This window comes from Artemia franciscana, chromosome 7, assembly GCF_032884065.1.
Source record: "Artemia franciscana chromosome 7, ASM3288406v1, whole genome shotgun sequence".
In the NCBI taxonomy this organism is placed as follows: Eukaryota; Metazoa; Arthropoda; class Branchiopoda; order Anostraca; family Artemiidae; genus Artemia; species Artemia franciscana.
The window spans coordinates 6,834,197-6,856,100 of record NC_088869.1 but is presented as its reverse complement, the minus strand read 5'-3'; the positions used below and the strand labels follow the sequence as shown (position 1 = coordinate 6,856,100).

The 21,904-nt window shown below is 34.3% G+C and overlaps 1 protein-coding gene across 3 annotated transcripts in view; it reads right to left on the bottom strand.

The window, feature by feature from the left end:
• The window catches only part of LOC136028785 (uncharacterized), a 65,643-nt gene that overhangs the window by 8,552 nt on the left and 35,187 nt on the right, over window positions 1–21,904 (bottom strand). Inside the window, exons 8-12 of one of the 3 annotated variants that reach the window (XM_065706688.1) lie at window positions 20,033–20,167; window positions 15,176–15,262; window positions 11,307–11,406; window positions 6,573–6,707; window positions 594–707 (exon numbers count right to left, since the gene is read on the bottom strand). In XM_065706688.1, coding sequence (XP_065562760.1) covers window positions 594–707; window positions 6,573–6,707; window positions 11,307–11,406; window positions 15,176–15,262; window positions 20,033–20,167 — 571 coding nt within the window. The remainder of the gene's footprint in view (window positions 1–593; window positions 708–6,572; window positions 6,708–11,306; window positions 11,407–15,175; window positions 15,263–20,032; window positions 20,168–21,904) is intronic. The other 2 variants (XM_065706689.1, XM_065706690.1) reach the window with 2 other exon arrangements.

Here is a 21,904-nt window from a genome sequence, read left to right as displayed (position 1 = left end):
TTTTTTTTTTTTTTTTTTTTTCTTTTTTTTAGGTACGTACCCCGTACCATGCAACTAATGAGTTTCCAGCACTGTTTGATCTCTCCTGTAAAATTTAGTGCCGAGACCACACCATTACCAGTGGCCCAACATTACTTGGATATGGTAAGGAGCCATATGGTATGGTATATATGGATATATACAGGGTAAGACAAAAGTCACTGGCCCTTTTTATTTTTTAATACCTTTTTTATTTCTTAATTAATTTTTTTCTTAATATTTTTATTTTTTCAGATCCTGGAAATTAATTATGGAGAAATTCAGTACCGCACAACGTACGGTATATAACGTGATACGGTATACGTACGACATAGAAAATCAATTTCCATCGCCATGACTTTATGATACTAAAATTTCATGCATATAACTGTTAAAATAAAAAAGTTATTTTAAATTGAAATGGGTCAGTGACTTTTGGCCCACCCTCTACCATATGGATATGGTATGGTGCTATGCCTGTAAACGAGTATGACTTCCTTTCAACAGTTTAATGTTGAAGATTTGATCCCGCAATAGACGAAGTTAAATAAAAGCGATTAAAAGACAAACTTCACCTGAAATTTCAAATCCTTGTACTGAGCTTCTAGGCTTTCAGTTGGCTTTTCTTCATCTACATTTCCATCATTAGTGTCAATTTGAGATTCAGTCACATTTTGAACATCACCTTTCTATAAAGAAAAATTGTAATTAATGCAAAAAGAAAGAAAGAAAGAAAACATGGCAAATGAAGTCTTCTCTATTGCTATGGCACCATGTAACGGTTTGGTATTATTTCAATACCCACCTTGTTTTTTTTTTGTTTTGTTTTTGTTTAGTCAAATTTTGAATATTACCTTTCTATAAAGAAAAAACTGTAATATATACGAAAAAAAAAGAAAAAAAAGTAAATAGAGTTTTCTCTATTGCTATGTCATCATGTAGCGATTTGGTCACATTTTGAGCATCCCTTTTCAACACCTACCTTGAGTTTTTTTTTGTCAGGGTGATGCAAAAATATGTGCTATATATACCGAATTCTAAAGTGTCTAGTAATTATTTTTTTTGTGTTTAAACTGTCAGTTGAAATTGAAACTAGTAAATATTTTATGGCCTTTGGGTCGGTTGCAGCTTGACCAAGTGGTATCTCGCTACTCTATGTATGGTATTATTATTGCATTTGGAAATGTCTTTTTGGAATGAAGAATGAGACGAATTTTTTATTTAGAGCAGATAAAACGAATTAATATGAAAAAAACCCTCATACCGTCTTCACCACCCCTAAAAGTCGCACCTGACGTTTTCACACTTCAAAATGCCAAAAATTATTTGCAAAGCTTTTCTCAAAGGGTGGATCAGGAGGGCAACATATATTCAACCTTACTTTGATCCTCCTGATATACATTGTCCTGTTGATCCTCCCTTTAATAACAGCTTAGCTAAGTTTTTGAAAATTTCCTGTTTAGTGGGGGAATGCCCAAAACGATCTTTAGACGTGAAAGTGATGTCTGAAAGTAACTTAGTCTATAGAATATTACTAGAATATAATCTATCAATGGAAATGTTAAATGAAGAAAAAACAAAAGGATAAGGGTAATTTTTGAGATGTCACCATTTTTGTCCTCAACCGTTTCCTTTCAAGAAATTAATTAACATAAAAGTTTGACGTCGAATTTTATGAAGTTTTCGATATTGATCGAATCTTTAGAAGTGATTTTAAGGCACAGTATTAAACTGAAACAAGGCCAGCTACAATCCAGTGCGTAGGGAAGGGACGCGACTTTTTGGGATATTGTCATTGTGTATCTACCAGAAAGGATTGCCAGACCTCAGCCAATGTTGGTAAGATGTAAAATCTGGTGCCCTGTGTATGCTTTTCAGGTCTCTGAACACATACTGACATATGTCAGAGTAAGGGGCTACTAAATTCTTACCATCATTATCTCTACCAGAAAGCATTGGCTGATCTCAATCAAACATTAGTTCATACCTGATCTAACCTTAAATGGAGGAGGGGGAGTGGTCCTTCAAGTCTTGTCACCATGGCTTCTACAGATATAAATAAAACCTAATGGGAATAGACAATAGCATATAGTCCCTACATGTTTTTTTTTTTTTTTTTTTTTTTTTTTTTTTTTTTTTTTTTGCAGAAGTAGCCTAAGGACCAATTCACCCTCGTTGGATAATTAGCGAGAGGAGGGAATGGTAAGTTTATTTATTCAGGACATCCATCAAAATGGTATTTTGCTCATACTGTTTAGTCGATAGTAAGGGGCTGATTTATACGCTGTACCTTTCCCGGGTCGACGAAGTCAGGTGAAACTTAGTAAGATGAAATACTTGATGTGTCAGTTATGCTTGTTCAGTTCAAGAATCAATTCGGCCTTTTTGGGGGAGAACAAAGGAGGGGGGTGGATCAGCTCTTGTCATAAGCACACCTGTCGGGAGGGAACGTCAGACCCTAGTCAAACATGGTAGCAAGCAATAGTTAGTGTTTTTAGTTATGGTATGTACCTGATCCTCTGTGGGAGGGGAAGGTGGAAATCAACATAATTTTTGACCAGCCTAATTACTAGACAGGCTAGCAAAATTTAATACACCCTGGCCAAAAGCTACAAGAGACGAGGGAACACGTAAAAATCAGATCTTCATTCTTGATCTTATTCTAAAACGATGTGAACGCTACAACCTCCCTATAATTACCATGTTTCAGGATTTGTCACTACTTTTAATCTGTAACCCGTGAAACCCTTAGGCAAATCATGGCAGAAGATGATGTGCCGGTTGAATTCATAGAGCTGTTGAACATCTACTATGAGCAATGGAATTCGACTGTAAGAGCGCTGGGTGAATAAACTGAGCCCTTCTATGTGGATAGTGGTGTAAAACAAGGCTGCCTTTTGTCCCCCGTTTTGTTTAATTGCCGTATAGATTGGATTCTAGAAAGAGCAGTCTCGAGTTTTAATGGTATCATTATGGGATTGGGTATTAACACGTCTGACCTGACTGGACTGTGCGGATGACACCGTTGCTATTGCTGCTGATCCAGCAACTACCCAAGTAATGCTAAATGAAATAGCATATTTCTCTCAGCTATTGGGTATGGAGACCAATGAAGATAAAACTAAAGCCATGGACCTAAATATACAGTTGGATTATCAGCTTCCGCTTTAGGGACAGGAATTGGAAAACGTAGATAGCTTCACTTATCTTAGCTCGCTAACAGACTCTCGTGGAGGCTGTAACCTTGACTTACAGAACAGAACAAAGCCCAAGCCAATTCTCTCAACTCCACCACCATCTGTGGAACCGACGGGAGGTCAGTTTAAAGACAAAAATTTGTGTTTACAAAGGAGCTGTTAGATCTGTTCTCTTCTATGCAGTTGAGACTTGGCCACTGAAGGCGCTTCATTTCCACGGTATAAACATCTTTGACCACCACTGTACGGAAAAGTCCTGTAGATTCGATTTTCATACAGAGTCTCAAATGCTAATGTGTGTCACCACTGCTGTAACATCAAGCCAACAGCCACAATTGTCAAACAGAGAAGACTGCGCTGCATTGGCCATGTCCTGAGAAGACCTAATGATCGCATGATCAAGCAACTGCTTCTAGCTGCTCCTTTGCTAGATTGGCACCGACGTCCTGGCGGTCAATTGAAGAATTGGTGGGCAATTTACTGTCAAAAAAGGCCTCGATAATACTAATGGATTTCGGAACTTTGGCAGAAAGTGGGAAAGCTATTGGCCCCGGTTTGCTGAAGAGCTGGCAAAAAACCGCGACAAATGGAAGCCAGCCATACGAAGTATTCTAGATGCCGGGTGAGGCACCACATTTGGTCCTGCAGCAAGTACAAGTAAGCAAAAAGCTACATTTACGGTTTCAGATATCTGTGCTCGACCCCACCTTTTGTGAGGGAAGGGCTAAGTAGCCCCTTTGGTCGGTAGCCCTATGAATAAAAATGACCACTTTTAGCTTAAAAAACACTTAAAATCCGACTTTTGCTCGATCCAACCTTTGTGAGGGAAGGGCTAGGTTCTTATCATCCACTCCCCTAAGGGAGGCAATATGGATATCAAATAAGTTTGGTAGGAATTATCAGCTTTGAACTTTACTCAAACTTTAGAGGGTTCAAACCCAATCCAAAAGAAGTTGTTGCCTGTATTGCCTCGCAAAAATGATCATCGCTACTGCAACTCTGCTACCCTTGTTCCACGTTGAGAGGGTTCAAGTGCAGTCTAAAAGGAGTTCTCACCTGTATTGCCTCGCAATAGTGATCATTAGGCCATCACAGCTGCAACGCTATGATCTTTATTCTACATCCAGAGGGTTCAAGTCCAATCCGAAGCAAGCTATGAAATGATAGAAAAATTGTCACCTTCCGTTGATATATTAAAACAGTAGGAGAGCAGATAAACAAGAAGGCCAAAATTGCATTGGGAATATAAACCTTAACATCTGGATTTACAAAAATCAAACATCACATAATTTTTTGAGACAAAACTACTGAAGTTTTGAAAATCTATTAACATAATTAAATAATTGGATGTAACTCTTTTGAGAAGAATTCTTTTCAAAACTTACTTTTTAAAAAGCTAGGCAATACTGAAAAAAAAATTAAGAAAATCAAAATATTTTTTGGGTGCCAGTGAACGATTTTTGGCTGCCACTGCAAGATTTGCAAATCTGGCAATATGACACCTATGGCTCAGAATTGAGTTTGTCACAAAAGTTCAAATATTCTGTAGTACAAAAATAAATTCTGGTGTCTTTAAATATTCTAAAAATTTTGCAGTTAAGTGTTGGGATTTTTGCGAAAATGCCTTACAAAATGGTCGGGGAAAAATGGGAAGGACATGACTCTTTAGTAAGGTAACACTAATATATCACTTCTGATTAAAATTAATCTTATCTGGAAATAAGCATTTAGCTTCGCTAGTTTTACCGAAATTCTGCATCATTCATATAAGGTTAGAGTCCAATTAACTGCAATTCGCATTACTTAAGAAAAAAATTGGAAGTTAAAACTTCTAGTGCCCTATTTTAAGCAACAATAAGGATTGTGGTACAGAAACTTCCCTTTTTAGTCACGTTATGTTGCACAATCCAAATGTGGATCTGAATTAGGAGTGAGAAACAAAAATTGATAAATTTAAAACAATAATAAAAAAAACTACTAGAAATAGAAAACGAACATTCCATAAGAAAAGCGCTACGGATGTTTTAACAGTTTCAACCACGTTTTAAATATCATGTAAGAAAAAAAAAAGGTAACAATACTTATAATGAAATTTCCAAATATAAATTGCTGGGTCGCTTGAAATTCTCTCTATTAAACTGTATTTAAAAAAAAGAAAAAAAAAAGACATCTTTGGCTAAGAATACAGTGTGACAACATATATTAATATTAGATATTTTAGTCTATTACTACTATATGATTTAAATATAGCAATAATTTTGTTTATATAACCATGTTCTCACGGAATATTGTCCTGCTCAACAGCTTGTTTATAAACAATCTGCTCTTGTACTAACAGAGCATTTCAGGCAACAGCAATAGTTACTATAGTCAAATAGAAAAATTGTTGTCAATTGTTGTATTTGTTGTTAAAAACCATACGAAAGCACAAAAATAATCCAATAAAATAAAGTTTCTGCGATTTATTTGCCATAAATAAATCGCAGACAAAGATTTACGAACCATACATGCGCAGACAGCGTGCACAGACGAAGCGCGGACAGTCCTGCAAATGGTCAATAGTATGCCATTTACAAGCAAGCATTAAAGCAGCTACGGCTAGTAACATGCATTGATGAACTCAAAATAAGTTCCTCATAAGCCCCTTCAATTTAAACTCGTACATTTGAATCCCTTTCACCCCTTGAATTACAAGCTCCAATTGGAACTGCAAATCTCAACCTTATAATATTGACCCCGGATGGTTGCTGTCGGGCTGGAAAAACCATACGCTTTAAGTCAAATCTATTAAAGAATATGCGTATTCGTAATGCTAGTTAGGAAAGGGTTGAAAGAGATGTGAACATTGACCTTAATTCCTGAACGTCATAGCTCAATGGAGTTAAAGCTAAGAATGTTCAGTAACTTATAGGCTTGCAGCACAATACTTTAAGTTTAAACATCTATGGTGATCAAGGCCGTATCCAGACAGGAGGGGGTGTTAGAGGGTTTGACCCCCCTCCGAAATTTTGTCCGACTCATAAAAACGTAACAAAAATGCGTAAACAAATTTTAATGCGTCTTTTTACAGCTTCGTATCTACCAGCCCCCCCCCCCCGGAAAGAAATCCTGGATGCGCCCTTGATACTCATACCTAAAATTACCAGTTACTCCTAAATTAAATCATAAATTTGAAAACTTGAATGGCTGATTTTTTTTTAAAGAAACAATTACCCTTGCTGACAGGGACTTTTTATACTATAAATTAAGTCAGTTTCTGAGATTTATTTACTTTGCTATCCTAGATGAAGCATGCGCAGACACCCCTGCAAATAGCCAACAATACACCTTTAACAAGCAAGCATTAAAGCGAACTACCGTTAGTAACATGCATTGAGAAACTTCAGGCGAATCAGCACCAAAAAAACATGCAGTTATGGGGTGTGAGCGGCGTGAACCACCAGCAATAGCACCTTCTGAAAGTCGCCCTTTACTTGACTCTTCTCTATCCTGCTGAAAATAGAGCACCTCAATGGAAAAGGAAATTAATAAAGATTTAATCAAATTTAAGCTTATTACTGTTGGATATTTTCATACCCCATTAAGTACTAGATCCTTACACCGTTTATCCGCTATTTCACTTATTTAGCTTCGTCCCTTCGGGAACGAAACTAAGTAAGTCTATATTAATAAGTCTGTACAGCCCAAGTCTGTATTTTTTATTTCATTTTTTACATACTTTTTCCTTTTATACTTTGATTACTATCTTTGATTAGTAGCCCAAGTCTGTATTTTTTATTTTATTTTTTACACTTTTTTCCTTTGATTACTAGCTTTGTGTTTTTTGATGATGTTTGCCCTCTTGATAATTTTTGTTTTTCTGATTATGTTCTTTCGTATTTATCCTGCTTTTATAAAATATCTATTTATTTATTTTATTTTTCACCCACACGATACATAAAGTAAATATGGGAGTAAGAATAAATATAAAAAAATACAAAGAGAAAAACAAATACACACACAAAATCAATGGAAGAGACGGATAAGACGGTGGTGAGGGGACAGGCGCGCAGAAGCTGTACCGAAGAGCTTTCTATGTAGAACCTCCAACTTTAAAATTATATCAGGATCTGTAAATTTTCTAACAAGAATCCGGTTTTTTTGTCCAAGGTATAAGATACAGAAGAAATTTTCAAAATTAGAGTTAATTTATCCGAATTATATTTAAATTTCCATTATCAAGAGGGGGAAAAGACCTGAAGCATAAAGGACAGAATAATCACAGAAAGTAGAATAAAGTTTGGCCAATGCACGTCTATTATAATTCCCTCTATAATGAGTAGCAATAAAATAATTTATTATTATCGTTTGTTTAATTATTTTTTTAATGCAATCTATTTTTTTTACTTACAAAATTGAACCAGTTTTGACAAACTAATAGGAAAAGTTTGCTCGTAGTACTTAAAAAATTTATGAACAGCCAAAAATAACTATTAATGTTAATGATATCGTCAACTACTAATTAAAATTTAATAAAATTTTAGCTTATTACTACTGGATATTTTGATGTACCATTCAATCCTGGTTCTACTCACCGTCTTATCCATCTTTTCTCATATTTATCTTCACCTTTTCGAGATTTTGTATCTTGAAGATTTTTGATAGTTTTGTGCTTTGTGCTTTTGTCTGAAGGCTCCCCTTTTGTCCCACTCTTAAAAACGTTAGAGAAATGCACATAAATAGATTTTTGACGCGTTTTTAAGGGTTTTTTTACCCCCATCAAACAAAAATCTGGATTCTGGACCGAACAAAATCCCTTGCTTGTAGTATACCACAATTATACACATCCAAAAATAACCAATGTCCTCTTTTATTTTTCCAATAATAGGCAATACTTTTTAGATTTTGCTAGGAGATTGTGAATTATAGCCGCCCGTAACGAGATGCTGTACCTATGATCTGACTTCGAGGTGAAATAAAAAATTAGGGTTAAAAACATACTCAACACCATCGAAATCATTCCACGTCCAGGGTCCCCAAATTAGTCCTAATTTCCGAATAGTGTTTAGCATATTGTTGACCCCCATAATTTTAAAAATAATATAAAAAAATATATTATTAACGGTCGTAAGTTATTCTTAAGATCTTGTTTCCCTTTTAGATGGCTTAAGTTAATTTTACACGTTTTGGTTGAGTTTTAATATCCTCTTGTGGATACAGTTTATGTATTCGCCAGGCTTAATAGGATTACAATAATTACGTATCTTTATGTGTTTGTTCATGCTAACATTTTTTTCTAATTTGCTTTGTATTTAGATCTTTGTTTCTTGGTTGTTTTATGAAGACATTTATTGCATATTTTAACCACACAGACCTTATTTTCTTTCTTCTGATAAATTAGCTCCTCTTCTTCTTAAAATAAGTCTACAATAATTATTTTTTTTTCGTTTGAATACCATATTTTTCATTTTTCAAAACAAATAATACCCTTCCTCTTTTTTCTACCACCAGGCAATTTTTTTTTCGTGATTGATCTTGAAGCATAGCTGTCCGAGAAGAGGTGCATAACCCTTTTAGCCTGGCATAAAAATTAAGCCTTGAAAAGAGAACAGCTGGATTGGGTAGCTAAAGGTTAAAAAGTTTTATTTTCAGTTGTTTTAACACTTAAATATATAAAATAAGGTTCTAAATGTAACTAGAATTAGCTATCAGTAATTGTAATTAGCCAGGCAATCAATGCCATTTGAAAAGGTGGTAGGGAGTGGCACTAGACGAAAAGTTTCTTTTTTCTTTGGGGTGAAGGGAGGTTCGCTTGATATTTCAAGAAGAGAGGGTTACTTGATATTTCAGGAAGGGAGGGTCACCTGATATTTCAAGAAGGGAGGATCGCTTGATATTTCAAGAAGGGAGGGTCGCTTGATCTGTCAAAAAGGAGGGGAAAATAAGAAAAAAGCACAAATTCATCTAAAAAAGTTAATGAGAGCCTAAAATCATAATATTTCGACACGGGAGGAGAGGGTGTGTTTTGACAAAAATCGCCAATTGGGAAACGATTGGAGTACATGAGCAGTGATGGAATGATGGAGTGAAGTATAGTCAACACACACTACATCGATTGTTCGAATAATTTTTACCGAAATTAAACAAGCCAGGTGGTACAATTTTGAATTGTTGACACAAACTTACACAGTTCGTTGACATCTTACAGGCAATGAGGACTACCCAAAGCCTGGGCGTAAAACTACCCAAAATTTATAGGAAAAGATAATTAAACGAGGGGGTGGAAGGAGGGACACCTAGATAATATTAAGTAAAATTTTAAAAATATCCGAGTAAAGCATTCAGGAGATCAAAAGCATTCTCTAATTTTCAACATTTATGGGACATATATTCCATTGCTAGGGGGCTATGGGGGCATATTCGAATATTCTAATGACATCTCCTTAAACGACATATTTACGTATTTGTAAACAATATGAAGTAGGTTTTGTCTGAAGTAGTTTTAAGACAAAGCTTTTTTCGAAAATAATACACTTAAGGTCCAAAAATTTCAGCTTTAGGGGAAGAGTCAGACAGCTTCCGAAAAAGTTGTCCAGACAAAATCTACTCCTCTTTCATAGTAAATTTCAAATACGTAATAATTTATAGATGCCATTTGAAATTTCATATCACGCCTAGCCCCTGTCACCCACCTGAAGCGAGATATGCACCCCCTTAAGATTAAAGAGTTAGAAAAAATCTCCAGCCTTAAAAAGCTTTTCCCTGAAGGTGTTTTTATTTATCTTGCTTTATCCACTTCTTGGCTTATAAAATCCATCGTGGTGAAATCAGATACTTCGGCGTGTCTATAACTTTTGATAAGAGTGTTGCTATAGAAAAAAAGAAGAAAAAAACTGCAAACGCTTAAAATAGTAGGGGAGTTGATAATTAAAAGTTTAGATTTGGCCCCACGTCACCCCCGAAGAAGAATGTGCGTCCCGTTGGTCATGACGTAATATTTCTCTCTCATGACGTTATAAGATAGATTAGCATAGAAAAGACGATTTTCCGCTCGATGCACTGTTAAGGTGTGCCGTCATTACGACTTTTTCAGGCGAATTTGGCTAAGGAAAAAAATTCATTGTTCATCAAATTTTCCGAAAAAAGCCGCTTCAAATGGGGCTAATTCGTCTTTTAAGCCTTACAATGAACCAAAGAAGACTGGAGCTTCCAGAAAAAATAAAAAAGCACGAGTCACGTGGCCTAAAAAAGCCATAATGACGACACAGCTACACTAAGATAATGACTTGTCACATTTTACAGTAGACGCCGTTTATAAGGTTTACAGTCTATCTTAACTAAAATCTATCAGACAAGTTGTATCGTATTTTGACCTCAACAGCAATTTTAAATAAAAATATACTTTTCTTACTATTTCTAAGTCCTTTGCAAAAGTTCAGCCGTTTTTATTTTGATTTTTAATTTGACTTCTTTTTAAGCCATGTTAGTAAGCCAGATGCCAAACCGATTACCTGGTAATCCAAAGGCACAGGGGCTTTGTTTGCGACTATTTTTTTTTATTGAGAATCATTACATAAAAATTAATTAGCTTAAAATACAAAATTAGTTAGCCCTAGATGGCCAAAATAAATTTTCCAATTTGGGCTACAAATTTTGAATAAATGTAAACTGAAAAAACAACATGTCAATTTGGCTTCTGAACAGCTTATTTATAACTTAAAACCCAAATTCAGCTGCTTTAATGTTTTACGAATGGCGTTTCACAACTATCCCGGGTAGGCTGGTCCTCCGTTGGACCTATGAACGTGATAGAAAAGCACATCAGACGGTTCTCTTCCCGGAATGGGAAGATATCTATCCAGCGGACCACTTGAAGAAAAATTGGAGGCTACTCCCTGACATCCTATGGGTCTCTGGAGGCACTGGAGGAACTAAGGTTTAGGGTTTTTCAATTAAGAAGTATTTTTTTTTATCTCACTATAAATAAGATGGAGGAAATACGTAAAAGGGTACAACTACCAATAAAAAGGCGCAAAGATCCTGACAGCTTTTTTTGGTGGCACATAAAAGCAGGTTAGTTCAAAGCTTAAAGAGAAAAAAAAAGAAAAATACCGTTTTATCCTTCTTCCCAAGACTCAGACGCCTTTTCATCTCTTTGGCTTTATTAATAGGGGCCGCTGCTGCAAGAGGCCCAATCCGTTTGCTTTGATTCCTGAATTATATAAATGAAAGAGAAATTTATTTCAACAGTAACATAACTCCAAAAGTCAATCTTTAAGAAGGCAATCAGCTTTATATAACTGATTTTGGTAATTTTTCAGCAAGATCCTAATTAATGCTAACTCATACTCGTCACGATTCCATTGATTAAGCTAGATTTTCACAGTTCATCGCTTAATTAGTAGAACATATAAATTAGATAATAATAATCTCAAGTCCTCATAATAATTTGACAAAAAGATCTATAAGCACAAATTTTACCAGTTAAAATTTATTTAACCAGTAAAGTTTAGCTTTAATTTTTAGCATTTAATGTTTATTTTTAAAATAAAAAACTGAAATTTAAAATCAATTTATTTTCAGTTAATTAATTTAGTTTATTAGTTAAAAGAACATTCCACAATTAAATTCTGGAATTTAAACACGAATTAAAAACAAATTAAAACGAATCAAAAATGATACAGATTTTAAATTTAATTTAAATAGTTAAAAGAATAATTTAGAATTTAATTTTAAAAATTTAACATAAGTACCACTGAGCTTTTCAGTAATTATATGTTCGTACGTTGTTAAGATGTCAACATTTTTGTATGTTGTACGAATCACTTGAGGAACCAATCTAGGACTATTTTCACTAAGCTGGGTTTTGGGCTCTTCAGTGGGTTAAGTGAACATATAAAATACATAGCAACATGTTCAGTTTCCATAATAATTTTGTGAAGAGATCTATAAACCCAAATTTTACCGATGAAAATTTTTTAACCGGTATAATTTAGTTTTTGAATTTTTAAGTCTAATTTTAGTTAAAAAAAAATTCAAATTAATTATTTTTGTTAATTAATTTTCTTCAATAATAGGATTGCTGTTATTGACGTTAAAAGTAGATGTCAGTATCTAATAGGCTCTAGGGTTAGTTTAAAGCTAAAATTTCGGAAGGGTAACCACCTTACGGGAAGTTATGACGTTGGTACACTCCAGGATGAGAATTTGAGAGAGACTTCTCATAAACAGTTGAATACTAAACGGAGAGTATAAGATTTCAAAGTGCGGAAGATGGAAGATGTAATTTTAGGAAAATAATTTGTGAAGTTGCTGATGGCGTCTTAGGGAAGAAAGTTAGGAACAAAGCTAGAAATATTAGTGAAAATGCTTTATGTTTAACAGAGAGGAGAAGGGGCTTGTACAAGAACTGTTTAAGCGATAGATCATATAAAAATAAGAGAAATGTAAAATATAAAAATATGGTCTATGGCTCTTTTCAATCCTGACGGATGCCCGTCACGTGTACAAAAAAAAATGCCAAACTGATAATCATCAGTTTACACCGTTGCTTTTCTCAAGTACGGATCTCAAATTCGTGTTAAAAAGTGCTTCTTTGTCAAAACTGTTCTGTATATCATCTGATTATATCCGATATCCGAATAAAGACCAGAGTTTAAGTTTTTGGTGAAAATGAGTTAAACATGTCTAGAATTTTCGAGCATTTTTGAGAAAAAGTTCTTCAGAAAAAGCGCGATTCGGGCCAAAGCGTTTTGATTTCAAGTTTTCTAACATATTTATATAACATATTTTCATATAACATATTTTCAATGATACTAAACTATAAACAAGCAGAAATGCTTGAAGCATTTCTTTTTTGTAGCCATGATCCATTTAGCTTTAAAACATTTAAAATATATTGATCATTTGCCTTTTTGATTTTGTTTTCTTTTGCAATTGTTATGATTTTTCATAGTTAATATTATATACCCTGTATGTGAGTTAGTATCATGTGGTATTATTTTGTGTTGAGGTCAATAATTGAGAGGTGCCTGATTCATCAAACGATTTTAGTCCTCAGTTTAATAGATTATGAGCAAGCGTATGATTCAGCTTATAGAAGAGCTTTAGCGAGGATCTTATGATATGCGGTTTAAGGTAGGAAATGAGGTTAATAGCCGGTTTTGCTTTAAATCAGGAGTTAAGCAGAGTTGTGTTCTATCCCTATTTATATGGACTTTGCCTTAAGGAACATAGGAAAGGCAACGAGAGAATATGGAACCAAATGGGGAAGTAAAACTTTCCTGAATTTGGATTATGCTGATGACTTAAGCATCCTAGATGAAGGTATGGGCAAAATGTACGAGCTTTTAGAGGTGTTGCGACTTCAGGGTGCTAGAATAGGTTAGAAAATTAATATTAAGAAGATTAACTAGCTAAGGCTAGGAATAATTGAAGATGAAAGGGATTGGGTAACGAAAAGACTGATCAGGTGGACAGCTTCATTTACCTTGGTAGTATTATTAGGAAAGATGGAGGGTGTAGTGAAGATGTTAAAAGTAGATTACCCAAAACCCAAGGTGTTTTTTCACAGTTTAAAAAAGTTTGGAAAAATGGGAAGATAAGCCTACGAATCAAGATTAGGATATTTGAAGCTATAGAGATAACAGTGATCAAAAACGGTTTTGAAGCATGGACGCTCCGAAAAACAGAGGAAGATTTGTTTGATGTTTTCCAGATAAATTGTCTACAGGTTGTTTTGAGTACTCGACTGACAGACCGTATTTCAAACAGTAAGCTGTACGAAAAGCGTGGTTCAATCCCGCTTTATAGGATTATTAAATAAAAAAAAAAAAAAGTTTTTCTCAACTGAAAGTAAGGAGCAACATTAAAACTTACAACGAACAGAATTTATTACGTATATGGGGTTCACCCCCTCGTCAATACCTCGCTCTTTACGCTAAAGTTCGAATTTTGTTCAAGTTCGTTAAGAATGACCCCTGAATCACAAAGGCCATTTAATTAGAATATATAGCTCTTTTGAAAGTACTAAAAATACAAAGCGTCTTGTTCATTCCAGTCATTGGCTACTGCTCAAAGCCTCTGATTTCAAGCTCAAATGATCAGCTCTGATTGACAAGTTCAAAGCCTCTGATTTCCCTCTCCGTTTATTTGAAAACAAAACTACTTCTGCTGCAATAACCCATCAGTCATTTTCTCAAATACTGATTGAAATCTTTTAATGATGTTTCTCGTGAAATTTTAACAGGCTGTTTTCTGTATTTTTTAGTAATTCATATGAGGATTTATTTCGCATTTGAAACTATCTACATAAGAGTTTCTTACATGAGTATATTCGGGCACATGTCGCACATGTCACAGTTACAATCAAGTATGCGCCAGAGAGAAATAGAGAGTTAACTTGTGAAAATGCTGAGATACAGAAACGTTTCGTTCTTTTATAGGATCAAAATTTCATACAAAAGAATCAATCATGTTTTGCCCGCTTTTTACTGGCTCAGAATTTATGATGGCACCACTCGTAAATACAGCATCGGATAGGAAGAAAATTCCTCTCACTTCTTTTTGAAATATGCCAAGCCTACTTGCAACACACTAAGGGTCAGTACATCCTATAATATAGAGACGGCCAGATATGTACACAGCAATTGACCGGGGGGGGGGGGGCTTAAAGACAATAAAAAACTCATCATTATCATAAAAATTACACGAAATTGAATTTGTGAAATGTCATAATTTCCAGGGACCTTGTCCAAAGGGCGGTCTGGCTAACAGAAACACTTAATGATTTTGCAAACTTCTTCTCGAAGGAACAATACGTAATTCATCGTAATTCAGTTATCTACGTAATTCATGCAGTCCATACCAGACATTAGGCTCATAAAGAAAGTTAAGCTAAGGAGCTGAAATAAAAAAAAATACAAATAAAAAATATAAACTACGTTACATATTGGAATATACGATTTTATAAAGAGTCTTACCTCAATGCAAGTCTTTTTGGAGTGAAGAACTTCTTTGATTTTTTGCATTCTCCTGCAGCGAAACCCAACGCTTGCTTCACAGATGGACTGAAATGACAATATATATTTTAAACAAAATCCGAAATTAATGTAAAAAACGGCACCTTCGACTATTACGGAGTAAATACTAAGTCAGATTGTAATCGTTTTGAAATATTCAAATATTTCTCATAAGAACTCAGTTTTGGAAAATAACTAAAGAAAAGAAAAACAGGGCTTCCGTATCTAAGAGGAACAAGTTCAGTTTTTATACCCTGCTTCTTATTTCTACATTCTTTTATCCAATCGTTATTTTGTTTTATTCTCTTTTCAACCTTAACTTGTTTTTTTTTCACAATTTTACAATGGGACATCTTTATCATAGTTCTGACACCCAAAGATAGTTCAAACTCGATATTTTTCAGGATATTCATGACCTAAGCTGAATGGGATATTTTCAGTAGTTGCTGAAGTTATAAAAGTATCTAATACCCGCTCATAGCAAAGCAAGCTGCTTAATCCATTTGGTCTGGCTTCCATTTACTATGTTAATTTTAATTTTAATATGTTACTTTTTAATTTTACTATGTTAATACTTCGTTACTATTTACTTTGTTACTATTTACTATGTTAATTTTACTATTTTACTAATTTTACTTATATTAATTTTACAAAGTTGATTTTATTATGTTAATTTTTCGTGCTAAAAAAAATCGAGTTGTAATTAACTTTACATGATTCACTGACTCTGCATATGAAGAAAGAAAAAAAATTCAAATTAAGTCAAACAAAAAAAAATTATTAGGGCAAAAGGAAAGAGCATTTAGAAGTTTAAGACTATACAAGCCAAAAAAGCGACTAAAAATTAAGGTATTGATGATCATATACCAAGTGATACATTGAAACAACGGCATTTATAGTAAATTCCTCTTTTTCAGTCACTACTTTCAATAGGGTTGATAATTAATAGTATTATTAATGGTATTAAAATAATTAATAGTATTATCTTGATGTCTAGATATTTATTTGTAAGATATAAATCATAGCAGAAATTTGCAACACAAGTCCTTAGGACCTTTTTTTGTTGCAATAATTTATTAGTAGTGTCATTTTTATTTATGTTTATATTGTGGATAAAAATAAAAACGTTTTAATCAAACCCGTATAGCAAGCCAAAGGAAAAAAAGTGAGGAGAGTGAAAAGAATGAAGAAAAACGAAAAAAAAACTGATCAATATACTTTATGGTCTTTGTACTGAAATGCCTTTATTCTGAATTTCACCATTGCAGTCTTCTTCTTTTCCAGACAGTTTCCAGCAATTAACACCATACTACACTAATTAGAAAGAGTACCAATATATATTTAGTTTGAAGTAAAGGATTTGATTTCGATAGTATAGAACTACCATAGTTCCTTTACAAAGAATTTTTTCACCATTTTAACCATTTTATTACTTGACGTTTACCCTATGTCTTATTGCATTGACCTTGAAAAGGTAATTCCTACTATGAATTTTTATACCTGCTTGAAAATTCATTTCTTTTTATTCTGTTAGATAAGATATTTAATTCTAAAAGATCACTATCACAAGCCCTCAGAGGGCCGAATTCGGACTTCGGAGTCGACTAACAAAGCAAACAAAGCAAAAAACACTATTAACAATGAATAATCAAATTATGAGTCGGAAAAAAATCAGTCAAACTAAACATGAACAAATACAAGTCAGAAAAAAAGGGAAGGGGACAAAAAAATCAAATAATACAGAAAAGAACAAGAAATAAAGATATATATCTACAAATTAAAAGGGACACTAAAAAAAAAGTAAAAAAACTCACAAAATAAGAACGAAGCGTAAAACACACGAAAAACACCAATGAATTAAAAGGGAAACTAAACCAAAACAGCGGGGGGAGGGGCAAGCAAATTAGTACAACGACCCAAAGCAACTCACATGAAAAAAAAAAACAAAAAAAAAAGAAGAGAAACTAGTTGGCTATTTTATTTGTTTTTTTCTGTGATGAAGGGGACAAAGGTTTTTTCATATCTGGAAATAACGCAGCGAATGGGGTACAAAACTGGGATAGGCTCAGAAACAGCTCGAGGCTGTCGTAATCTGGATGGTGAGTGACACTTGGGGAAAATACTTGCCGCCTGAGGGTTCATTATTGCAATTTTTAAAAAACGGAGACACAACGACGACCTCCTTCGCTCAAGGGTTTCCAAACTAGCCTTTTTTAGGAGCACAATTTCAATTCAATGTGTTTCGGGCAAAGAGAATGTCAAGGGGGGGGGGGGATTAGTCAATCTCCATCATGTTTGACTCTTAAAAGAGAACTAGAACTAGACATTTTCAATCAACTGAACATCTTCTCTAGTTCACACGACCACTCCTTCCATAAGAACCTTATATAGTCCGGGACCAGAACTTACAACCCTTACTCTCAGACTCTGAAGGATTCTGTCAACCCCAAAGGCCTTGTTATATGATCTTTGGACTATTTTTGAACAAATGACTATCTCAAAACTCCTATCGGATATATTTGGGGAAAATACAACGTGGGTGCCTCAGTGGGGATGAGAGGAAGGGTGACTGTCCCTCGATAACTTTGACTCTTAAAAAGACACTAGAACATTTGATTTCCAGTCCAATAAGCCCACTCCAGAGTTTATACGGCCATCTTTCCATAAAAACCTTAAGATGCCCTCGGGGCTTAAGTTACAACTGGCTGAGGGCTGTGGGGGGAGGGGTGTCATCCTTAAATACATAATTCCCAAACTTTTCAAACACAATGAACAAAATGGCTATCTCAAAGTTTTATTGAATGCGTCCTGGGAATTGATGGTCTAGGAGGGGGGGGGGGGGGGGCTTGTCGCCCTTCAATCTTTTCTGATTATTAAAAATGGGACTAGCCCTTTCAATTTTCAATCGAATGAGCCTTTTTCTAAGTTTCTGTGACAACAAATAGCTATCTCAAAATGTCTATAAGATAATTTAGGGAAAATAAAAAATGTGTTGGGGGGGGGGGGGGTATTTGCACGCCGATCAGCTTGAATCTTAAAACGGGCATGGAAACTTCTGATTGACAATCCAATCATCCCCATCCGAAGTTTATACGACCACCTTTTCTATAGAAAACCTTTCATGCCCACAGGGCGTAACTCACAACCCTTGTCCTGAGGGCTGTAGGGGGTTGTCATCCTCAAAGACATAATTTCCAGACCTTTAATTATGCTGAACAAAATGACTATCTTAAAATTTTGATTGGATGTGTTTGGGGAAATGATGGGCGTGGGAGGGAGTTTGGTTGCTCTCTAATCACTTTCGACTATTAAAAAGGCCATTAGCCCCTTCAATTTCAAATCAGACGAACCCTTTTCGAAGTTTCTACGACAACTCCCTTCGAAACGAAGTGCCCCGGTCTATAAAAATCGCTCTTTACTTAGGCTCTAGGTATGAATGTATAATAAGTCGGAGGTAATAGGCGTGACTTTCTTTCTTGTGTCCATGCTTCTGAATTGTCATTACCTATGCTCCACATTGTCTAATATTTGTCCCACGAATTGATCTTAATCGTACTTAGCCATGCTTCTAAGTATAGCTAATTAGTAATTATACTTGTTTTACTTAACAATTCATACTTAGTATATTGGAATGGTAAATTAGCAAATATTGTAATCAATAATTGTAAATAAGTATATAAAGAAATAAGTAAAATAAATGTAAATACGTAAAAAAAAGGTAATAAATAAAAATTGTGCGTAGCTATACTCTTTACTTTGAATACTCCTCCTCTCTCTCCACAAAACTTGATCTTATTCGTACTTGGCTATACTTTTTAGTATAGCTAAGTAGTAATTGAACTTATTGTAATTAGTATTTAGCAACTATTATTGTAGTTAGCAATTCGTAACTGCAACAGCAAATTAGAAAATTCTAATTAATTACTGTAAATAAGTAAAATAAGTAAGTAGGTAAAAATTAATAAGTAATAAGCAAACATTGAACTTTGCAATTAGTATAACTGTGCTTAGCTATATTTCTCACCGTCGTTTAAAATACCCTAAGCGCGCAAATAAAAAAAAAAAAAAAAAGCTACGAAGGGAGTTCCAAACCACCGAATACCTAGAAATTTTTGTAAAAATATACTCTGCAATACGACAAACGGGGTTTGTAAATCCTTATGAGGTTTGCATAGAAGTGATTTCCTTGGTTGGATCTTCCTCATCAGATACGCATCCAGGATGAACTTCACAGCTGCCCACCTTCGTATCTCCTAACTTTTTTATTATGTCAATATTCTTATAAATATGCGTGTTACTTTTCTTTGGCGATGGATTCAACCCTCCCCCTTTCACCAAAATGTTATAAACCACCGAAGATAAAATAAGCATAACACCCCAGGGAGAAAACATGAAAAATAGGTATAATTTAAGCAACAATTGTTCGTAAACCACATATAGTATTTAAGTCAAAAATCAGAATTAGATGAACTGAAGAAGGATCAGAAGTTCCGAGTTATTAATACGAACTTGTTCCTAGTTCTATATTCCCACTTAATCTATTCCGATAATCCCGGTTTAGGTAAAGCGTAGAGTACATAGAATACATTATCGAACCACTAGTGTCCCGTAATTGGATGTTCTGGTGGATTTACAAATAGTTATTGAGTAAAACCTTCAACTATGAGTTATAAAACAATTCCAAAAAACAATATTTGGTCCCAAAATTGATCCCGGTTATTTCCACCGGAACACCTTCAGTGAGCCTTTAAACTTTTGAAAATTCTCAACATTTTTTCCTTTTCGTAATCAAATCAAAATCAATAAGAATAACCTTACCTTGGTTCGAGGGAAAGTGCCGGTGACTGGAATAAACCTTGCGTATGATCATTTGTTCCAAATCGAAAATTATGTCGCATTTCAGGGGTGAATGGGGTTGTGTCAAAAACATTTTCTCTGCTTCCAATTTTCCGTCTAGAACATAAATACGATGTAAATATGAAATAAAACCTAAAAGATTATCCCTATTAAGACATACAGGAGTATTAGTAAATAACTCTTGTTTTAACTGCTCCCCTTTCTATTTATTCAAAGTCACCATTATCCTATTCACATTATACATATCTTGCACATTATTAATATTTTATTTACTATAGTTCGGATGCTCTACACACATATATGCATTTAGTGCTCATTATAATATATATATATACCATGCATGATGTATAAACCCAATAATATACATGATATGCATATTGTAAATGTGTATTTGCCAGATATATTCTCGAAATATTCTATATTCTCGAAATAGTCTGAATAAAATATTATATATTATAATAAATAAAATATAATAATAAAATAAAATATAATAATAAAATAAAATATAATATAATAATAAAATATTCTATATTCTCGAAATATTCTATATATTCTATATTCTCGAAATAGAGCAAATAAAAACAATGTGTACGATCTGAACGGGGTAATCACCAACTTCAGATATTTCTGCCAGATACAAGTATTTCCTTATTCTCGAGCTAAAATAAATATCACATTAATAATGTGTATAATTTTTCCAGGAATATTTATTTCTATATCAAGCAGTTCGTGGTAACGAACTGTAAGTAAGGAGCAACCCGGCTCAATAGTAACCGAAACTCTAAAAAAACTAAATTTTGATACCAATAAATACATCAAAAGAACCGGATTTTTATGCTGATTTTAAATATACAAGTTTTGTTATATTTAATTATACCCATCAAAGTTTACGAGCCTGAGAAAATTTGCCTTCTTTTCGAAAAAAGAGGAAACACCTCATAAGAGTCACAAAATCTTAATGAGAATCACACCATCAGATTCAAGCTCCTAGTTTCAACCATCAGATTCAAGTTGGTAGAGGTTTCAAGCTCCTATCTGCACAAATGTAGAATTTTGCATTTTTTGCCAGAAAAGATCACGGATACGTGTTTATTTGTTATTTTTTTTCCCAGGGGAGATCTTATCGACCCAGAAGCCCTAGAATTAGAGCGAGAGGGCTCATTGGAACGGAAATTAAAAGTTCTAGTACCCTTTTTAAGTGACTAAAAAATTGGAGGGCAACTAGGCCCTCCAATTTTGTTTATCACGCTCGTTTATTTTCCAAAGTCAACGGATCAAAATTTTGAGATAGCCATTTCGCTCAGCATATTCGAAATATCTAATAACTATGTCTTTGAAGACGACTTCATCCCCCACAGTCTCCGGGGGAAGGGCTGCAAGCTATGAACTTTGCTCATTGTTTACGTATAGTTTTGTTATTGGTAAGTATACAGGCGTTTTCAGGGGGATTTTTTCTGGTGGTGGGGGGGGGGGGGGGGTAGGGCTGATTGGGTTACGCAGGAGGATCTTTCCATCGAGGAATTTTTAATGAGGGAAAATAATTTCTATAAAGGGGCCACTGGATATCCCAGCATTATTTAAAAAACGATCAGAAATTAAATTAAAAAAGAAGTTTTCAACTGAAAGTAGAGAGTAACACTAAAACTTAAAACAAACAAAAATTATTACGTATATGAGTGGGTTATTCCTCTCTTCAATACCTCGCTGTTTACGCTTAAGTATTTTTAGTAATTTCAAAAGAGCCATTTATTCTAATTTTACGTCCTTTGTGGTTCAGGGGTCATTCTTAAAGAATTGGAACACAATTCGAATTTTAGCGTAAAGAGCGAGGTA